This window comes from Rattus norvegicus, chromosome 1, assembly GCF_036323735.1.
Source record: "Rattus norvegicus strain BN/NHsdMcwi chromosome 1, GRCr8, whole genome shotgun sequence".
Taxonomy (NCBI): domain Eukaryota; kingdom Metazoa; phylum Chordata; class Mammalia; order Rodentia; family Muridae; genus Rattus; species Rattus norvegicus.
Genome location: NC_086019.1, coordinates 217,351,939 through 217,360,380, shown reverse-complemented (window position 1 = coordinate 217,360,380; position 8,442 = coordinate 217,351,939). Strand labels below are relative to the sequence as shown.

The 8,442-nt window shown below is 41.4% G+C and overlaps 1 protein-coding gene and 1 long non-coding RNA gene across 3 annotated transcripts in view; one reads left to right on the top strand and one right to left on the bottom strand.

The window, feature by feature from the left end:
- Positions 1–510: 510 nt before the first annotated feature.
- The window catches only part of LOC120093141 (uncharacterized), a 48,499-nt gene continuing 40,567 nt past the window's right edge, over positions 511–8,442 (bottom strand). Inside the window, exon 5 of the long non-coding RNA XR_005499579.2 lies at positions 511–1,001. This is a non-coding gene — a long non-coding RNA (uncharacterized LOC120093141). The remainder of the gene's footprint in view (positions 1,002–8,442) is intronic.
- Ms4a5 (membrane spanning 4-domains A5) lies at positions 578–8,427 on the top strand. 2 transcript variants are annotated; one of them, XM_039101345.2, is made up of 5 exons: positions 578–871; positions 2,401–2,529; positions 3,859–3,915; positions 6,031–6,098; positions 8,287–8,427. In XM_039101345.2, the coding sequence occupies exons 1-5, from the start codon at positions 719–721 to the stop codon at positions 8,294–8,296; spliced, it is 417 nt and encodes a 138-aa protein (XP_038957273.1). In that variant the 5' UTR covers positions 578–718; the 3' UTR covers positions 8,297–8,427. The 2 variants fall into 2 exon arrangements, with proteins under 2 accessions (XP_038957273.1, NP_001395710.1); NM_001408781.1 differs by having other exon boundaries at positions 643–871; positions 5,946–6,098; positions 8,287–8,422.

Here is an 8,442-nt window from a genome sequence, read left to right as displayed (position 1 = left end):
AATTCTTTCTTCTGCTCATCTGTGTCCTTGCAATTTGGCAGATCCACTGATGAAGATGCATGACTGAGGCTATCCTCATCTATCTAATTCTGCACCATTCACTAGTGGACCACAGTGTGTGAGAAAACTTGGCAGGGGCTAATAGAACAGTACTAGTCAGAAAAACTAACAGTGTAACTGGCAGAGTGCCCACCAAAACAAAATTGTAGTTCTTTGAAGCCACTCTGCTTTAGGGTGATATATAACATAAATCTGCTAAAATGAGGTTGACAACAAAAGAACAAAAAAACCTTTGAAGTGACAGGCAACACAAATAATATGACTGATTAGTTCTAAAGCCTGAGAGGTTTTTTCTTCTCTACATCTGAAATGGAAAAATTAAAAACTTGGGAATGTGTGTGTGTGTGTGTGTGTGTGTGTGTGTGTGTGTGTGTGTGTGTGTGTGTGTGGTAGTTGTAAGAACAGAGGAATATGTGAGAGAGGACACAGTATTTTCTGATCAAACCAATACACAGGGATGGGCACTTTAATTCTTATCTTTAGGCTCTTGGCCATTCCTAAAATTCTATGACTCTGTGACTTTATGGTTCTATAATTCTAAGCCAGAGTACAACAATGCCAGTGCTCTAGACAGCTTCAGTACAGGAAACGAAGATGATTTAAATGGGAGTACCAGCTACATCCTTTTCTTCCACTTGAAAAAACCAACTATACCATCATGGATTCAAAAAATGTGCATAGTCCCGTTTTCCTGGTGTTTCCTCCAGAGATCATCACTTCAGAGTACCGAACAGCAGAATTTACAGCCACAGCCTACGATTCCCAAAACCAAGTGCAGAAAATCCTTATCAGAAAATTGAAGATCTTAGGGGTAAGTAAAATGTGTCCCTGTGTATAATATGTGGTGGCACACAATACCCAATAGGAATCAATTCCAGATGTCATCGCCAATCAAGTCAAGAAGTATGGACTGTGCTTCTACATAAATTACGAACAAGATTCTGTGAATAGAAAAATACAAAATGAATAAATTCAATGCTCCTGAACTTTTAAAAACCACAGCCCCCAAACTAATTATCTTTAAGGATTTTCTAGTCAAACTCTGAGAGCAAAAGGAAAAGGACAACCAAGTAGAAGTTAGGACAGATTCCTTCTCTTAGCAAACTACAACATACACTTTTACATCTTCCCAAGCAAAACTCAGGACTCAGAGTTTTACATAGTATTCAGATATATGTGTTTATTTATACATATAAATATAAAGACTTGCCACCAAATGTTAGTACAGTAACAAAAGAGCTCACCAAGTAAGTGTACTGAAAAGGACGTAACCCCCGGCTATAAGTCTTCTGCTCTTTTTGTCATTCTCGCCAGGCTTCCCTAGTGCCCATCAACCTTCTGCCTAGCCTCAAGAGCCTGTGGAGAATGGGCCTCACAAGCATAGCACAGGGAGAATAAAAAACAGCCCACGTGCCTGGCAATGAAGCACTGCTTCCAAAGGCTCAGAGGACCATTCACAGTCAAGAGTGTTGCGTGTAATTTTAAAAACACGCTACCTTCTTGCCAGGGGCTGCAGTGCACGCTCTGACCTCTCCTGGTTCCCCTTACTCCGACTCCATCACAACCATCCCCCAACCCGGGAAATCCAGGAGCTGCTGTCCACACTCTACAGGCCCCTCTCAGTTAGCTTCTCCAAACCGTCAGCAATCCCCTTATGTTCTCTCTTTTCGCTGCCCACCTTACCTCAGCAGAAGAAAAACACTAGACAGTTTTATTATTCTAAAACAAGGCAGATAACACAATTGCTAGGCTCTTAAAAACTAACTTATTTATAACAGGTGGCAGGGGCCGGTTCTGGTTGCCCTAAGACCTTACATGGCTACTATGTCCATCTCAGCCAAAGCCTCCTTCCCTGTGTATCTTCTCTTCCTCTCAGGATCCAGAAATCCCACCTTTCTCCCCAGTAATTGTCTTCTGCCTTCTTTATTGACACAATCAAGAACCAATTAAGGAATCAGATTTTGGTTATCAGCTCCTCCTCCTATACGAGAGGATTCCCCTGGGTGTCCAGTTGAGGCCAGGCTGATTTAGAAACTTAAAAGTCAGCATTCACACATATGAGCTGATGACTGGTGATTTTACTGAGACAAGAATAGGAGCTGGCAGCTTCCACTCATGGCACAGCTGACCCTGAGGTTAGGAGCACTGGGTGAGATTCAATTTTCCTCTTAGTAATTAGCAGACAGAAGTGGGAGTAAGAAACCATCAAGGGCTATCGTAAAGGAACATTCATTATCTTTCTTTTGGCTATAATGAGGGTAACTGCCAAATCTTTGAACTAACGACTTAAGTAGACTTAGCCCCGCCCCCACGAGTGCTGACTTTCCTCTCTATTTGCAGACCACCCAGATCCTGTTTGGAATCATGAACTTCTCATTTGGAGTTGTTTTCCTTTTCACCTTGGTAAACCCATACCCAAGGTTCCCTTTTATATTTCTCTCAGGATATCCTTTCTGGGGCTCTGCTTTGGTGAGTATAGAGTCTTTAGTCCAATTAACAGTATGTCAACCAGGCAAGGTGTTAGTGAATGAGCTCATAGTTATGAAACAAGACAGATTTGGGGTATGTGAATCTGCAGTAAATGCCACTAAGACATTAATGTCACGGCTATTAAAGCAAGCTCTCTGCTCTATTGAATCACCAGAGTCTATGATAGCCCATCTTTGGGTCTTGAAATTTGGAAGCAATAGCCCTCTGGGTTTTATGGTGGTTTCATAGTCCATTAATTTATACAAAATTACTTGCAGCATATGATAGGCTGTGTTCACAGAGCAAAACAATGAAGATCCAAATTTTAGTACGGTGATTGTCCTCCAATAGGCATTAGTCTAATAAGAAAGAAATCATGCAAGGAGATTAGCATACTCCTTACATCTGTGTGGTGCTGCTTCTGATGCTGGTAAGCACTTTACTCTGCAGAAAGTGGAGGAGCAGGGACAGAGCCCAAGTGTCTGAGCACAAAGAGATGCTTATTTACTTGTATGCAATCTCTATTAGTTTAGTCCCTACTCAGCATCAGAGAATGGGCAGGGTGTGAGGATTCAGTAGAAGCCACTCCCCAGTGGCAGTTCCTCATAGGGTGTGACAGAGGACGCAGATGCTGCTTCCAGAGTCATTTGCAGATGGACCATGTCTTAAAGAATGAGTTGTCTAATGAGGTGAAAAGCATCTGTAAAGGATGGGAACAGGGGGTGTTTGGGTAAAAATTGTCTGTCAGAAGGTCTGGGAGAGTATTCTCTACTAATGGGTCTGGGGGAAGGGGCAGGAAATTTAAACACAGTTGGGCTGAACTCAGATTTTTAAGCTTCTACTACACAATGAGGCTGCCATATCTGACCCACCTCCATGAACATTAGTGTGTGTGGTTTCTGTCTTCTTTCTTTTCTTCCAATTATCAGTCTGCTGGCTGCAACTGTGCCTTACGTTTCCACCCAACCGAATAAAGTGGTTGGGCTATGAGAACTATATGGCCTCAATGCTCATAAACTGATGACACTGAGCGTTTGAAGGCTGAGTCATGATACCATAGCAGATCACCAACAGGAAAGTGGCTACGGAATGAAAGCCCGGTAAGGCAGAAACACCCTTTTGTTCAAAGAAGTGGCTTAGACTAAAGGTCCAGACTTTTGTCCTCTGCTCTGTGGGGTGGTTCACCCTCCTCATTTCCCTGGAGTTTCTGTGAGCCTAGAAGGAAGGCACAGGAAGGAAGTGGTCGGAGGCCTGATCTGAGAAGCCCTCAGCATCATCTTATCATGCCCATCATTAGGACATTTATTCTTTACTTTTCTTTTTTTGTAGTTCATTAACTCTGGGGCCTTTCTGATTGCTCTGAAAAGAAAAACTACAGACACTCTGGTGAGTTCTATGTCTGCCTTATTAAAATTGTAATTGTTGAATAATTTTCCTGGCTTTGAAAATCATCACAGAATCAGAAGCCTTTTCATATTGGGACACTTTTCCAGATTCTCCTGTCAGAGTTTCATGTTGTACAGGAAATACTGAGGCACAGAAATGTTGAGTGACTCCGTCCTCGGTCCCTTGTTGTTAATGCAGAGTAGGTCTCAGTAATCTAGTCATTCATTCATTTGTTCTTTCGATGAGTAGTTTTGGTACTTACTGGGTGCCAAGTGCTTTAACAAGCTATTGTTTGACTCACAGGAAAAGCACAGGATACATAACCTAATTAAGTCACAAGCAGAAAAGTTTACAGCAGCGACTGAAGGAGCCATTCAGAGCCTGCCCCACATGTGGCCCATATATATACAGCCACCAAAACTAGATAAGATTGATGAAGTTAAAAACTGCATGCTGAAAGGGACCAGATATAGATCTCTCCTGAGAGACACATCCAGACCATGTCAAATACATAGGTCAATGCTAGCAGCAAACTACTGAACTGAGAACAGGACCCCCTTGGGGGGAATTAGAGGAAGTATTGAAAGAGTTGAAGGAGCTTGCAACCCCATAAGAACAACAATGCCAACCAGACAGAGTTTCCAGGGACTAAACCACTACCGAAAGACTATACATGGAATGACCCAGGACTCCAACTGCAAATGTAGCAGAGAAGAGCCTTGTTGGGGCACCAGTGGAAGGGGAAACCCTTGATCCTACCAAGGTTGGACGCCCCCCAGTGCAGAGGAATATGGGGGGCAGTAAGGTGGATGGATGGGGGGAACACCCGTATGGGGGAGGAGGAGGGGATGGGGACTTATGAACAGGAAACTGAGAAAGGGAATAACATTTGAAATGTAAGTAAAGAAATATATCTAATAAAAAAGTAAAATAAAAATAAAAAATATGCATTACAGGCAGGCAGAAGATGGCAAAAATAAATAAATAAATAAATAAATAAATAAATGAATAAATGAATGAATGAATAAATAATCACAAGCCTATTCCAGAGCTAAAGAATACATTGCTGATCTATGTATATTTGTAAGAGTAGAGCATTCTCAGAGAAAGGACTGGAAGAGCTTGAAGGGGCTCAAGACCCCATATGAACAACAATGCCAACCAACCAGAGCTTCCAGGGACAAAGCCACTACCCAAAGACTATACATGGACTGACCCAAGGCTCCAACTGCATAGGTAGCAATGAATAGCCTAGTAAGAGCACCAGTGGAAGGGGAAGCCCTTGGTCCTGCCAAGACTGAATCCCCAGTGAATGAGATTGTTGCGGGGAGGGTGGTAATGAAGGGAGGATGGGGAGGGGAAGCCTATATAGAAGGGGAGGGAGGAAGGATTAGGGGGATGTTGACCCGGAATGTAAATAAGAAATACTCAAGTTAATAAAGATAAAAACAAAAAAGAGTAGAGCATTCTATCTTGCTCAAAGAAATAAAGACATTAGATAGTAATACGTCAGTAAGTTATTTGCATCAAAAATCATAAAATTTTGTAATTTTAAAATGTGTTTGCCTTTATTTATTAGATATGTGTATGTTGGGGTAGGAATACGTTTCCATGCACAGTGTACCTGTGGAGATAAGAAGATAACTTTTAGGACTTGGTTCTCTCCTACCATGTGGATCCTAAGGCTAAAACACAGATTGTCAGGTGGTAGATGTCTTTATCTCTGAGCCACCTCACCAGCCCTAAAAGTTTATAATTTTTAGGGAGATGTAAAAGTGATGGAGAAATGCAGTGTTTAGTTAAACACAGTCTTTAAATGAACATTTAAATAAGTCATAGCTACCTCTAGTTGAATGGAAGTTAACCCAGGCACAGAATGAGTTGTATATATGGTAAATATATATGGTATATGTGTGTATATATGGTTTCTTGGCATTCTGAAAATCCAACTCCTCAGTCCTCCACCCCCACTGCTCTGTCTGTGAAACAAGGCAGGCCTAAGTTTTTTGTATTTTCTGGTTCTGTTGCAGATAAAAATGAGCCAGGCGATGAATTTACTTAGTGCCCTGGGAGCAGCAGCTGGAATCATTCTCCTCATATTTGCTTTCCTTCTAGATGGAGAATTCATCTGTGGCTATTCTCCAGATGGTATTCAGTGTGGTGCTATTACCACTCTATTTGTTGTAAGTATCTTGTGTCATTTCTAGAGAAGCAGATGATTTAAACAAAAAGGTTATCACCCAGTCAGTACCATCCAGATAGTATTATAGACACAAGTGTATTTCCTTTTGCTCATTCAGGAGCCCATTGTATTAGACCAGCATTATACCACACATTGTGGAATAGAACAATAAATGCTCAAAACTTAAAAAAGCTATAAAACATGCAAGTAACTAAGGATAATATAAATATAAAATGATTCTAAAAGACAGAGGCTAAGAAGTATCCTCATGGTTTATAATTCCCAGTATACATTATAATTGTCTATAGTTTTTATTTGGTTTTAATATTTAGGCTAGACTTCTGATAAAGTATGGTAGATTTGAAATAGACACTTCTGCTTGTCCAAAGTACTATAATTGGTGCAAAATAATGTAAACGGTGTGAATAAATCAATATATAAAAATGATAGTCAAATAGGCATATTAAAGTTTGATAACCTACAGATGCAGACTTTTACATCCAAGCATTGGACTGAAGTCAGGGACCCCTATGTAAGAGTTAAGGGAAAGATTTAAGGAGCTGAAGAGGATGGTAACCCTATAGGAAGACCAACAGTGTCAACTAACCTGGACTCTTGGGAACTCCCAGAGACTAAGCCATCAACCAAAGAGCATACATGGGCTGGTTTAAGGTCCCTGGAACATATGTAGCACAGGACTGCGTTGTCTGGCCTCAGTGGAAGAGGGTGTACCTAATCCTGTAGAGGCTTGATGCCCCAGAGAAGGGGAATGCCTGGGGTGGGGGCACCCTCTCAGAGGCAAATGGGTGAGGGGAGAGGGTAAGAATTCTGGGGACATTATTTGGGAATATAAATAAATTAATTAACTTTTAAAATGAGCTCATCATCCATTTAAAAAAAAAGCTTCAACTTGCTTTCTCTCTATCAAGAGTCTGGGAATTTAATAATCAATGAGACCAGCATCCACTAAGATTCAATCAGAAGCTTCCAGGCTACATTCAAGGATTAATGAGGAAGTTAGATGGCAGGCAGGGGCATGATGAAAATACATCATTACCTGAAAGGGCACAGCAATGAGACAACATCCACACACATAAAAGGCACACAGAGCTCTCAGCCTAGTATTTATCTCCAGTGCACTTAAGTCACCTGTAAACACATGTACTATGAGAACACTCCTGCAGTATTATTCAAAGCAAAACAAAAACAACAAGAAAGAAAACCACAGAAAAATGAAGGAAAGAAATCAGCTCCTGTGACAGAAGTGCAAAGTATCAAAATGCTTTACACCATGGCCATATCACTTTAACAGGTAATCTTGAATAGTTATTCCTATCATTAACACACAATAAGCAAATATAGCATAGAACAGACTTAACAACACGAACTTTTGCAATGGCAATAGAAGGATCTGTTCTTGGAAGAGGCCAGCTTTGACTGGCCAGGTGTGTACGGCTGGCTATGTGTGCTCTTAGCTACCATGGTGCAACCTGCTTTGAAAGTCTTCTGCACCAATTAGAAAGAAACAAGTGGTGCCTTTAGCCTCAGCTTCTCTCATGCCTCTTGTTCTCTGTGTGACTCTCTCTGGAGTAGCAATTTTCTCTCTTCCCTGCTTTTAGTTTCCTCTCCTACTTTTCTCTTTGCCATTTTCCTCTCTTGACTTTCTTCTTTGTCCTTCAAGAGAACACTTTCCTGGTATGCACTCCTACGTGCAGGCTATACCTGTGAAACGGAGAACTTCTTGCATATAACTTAGCAAATATGCTGTTTGACTTCCCTTAAACAGTTTGCTATGCTGTGCTGTGCTGTGCTGTGCTGTGCTGTGCTGTGCTGTGCTGTGCTGTGCTGTGCTGTGCTGTGCTATCCTATGCCATGCTATGCCATGTTATGCTGTGCGGTACTGTGCTGTGCTGTGCCATACTATGCTGTACTGTGCTGTGCTATGACATACTATCCTATGCTATGCTATGTTACCCTATGATATGATGTGCTATGCCATGCTGGTACTCCTTATATTCCCATTACCCTTCACTAATAGGAGAGGAAGGTTTATTGTGTGGTAATGGTGTGATGACTTTATGTGGTAATGGTGTGATGACTTTATGTGGTAATGGTGCGATGACTTCGTGGTGATCAGAGAACCCATCACTGTCCTAATAAAGTGACCCTGTTGTCTCTCTCTGTTGCAGGGGATTTTGATTATGTTGATGATCTTCAGCGTTGCTGAACTGTTCATTTCCCTCTTTTCCTCGATTTTGGGGTGCTACTCAGAAGAAAGTGGGGGATGCTGTTGAATAGCACTGTACAAGTAAAACTGCAAAATGATACAACTCAGAGGCCAGTCT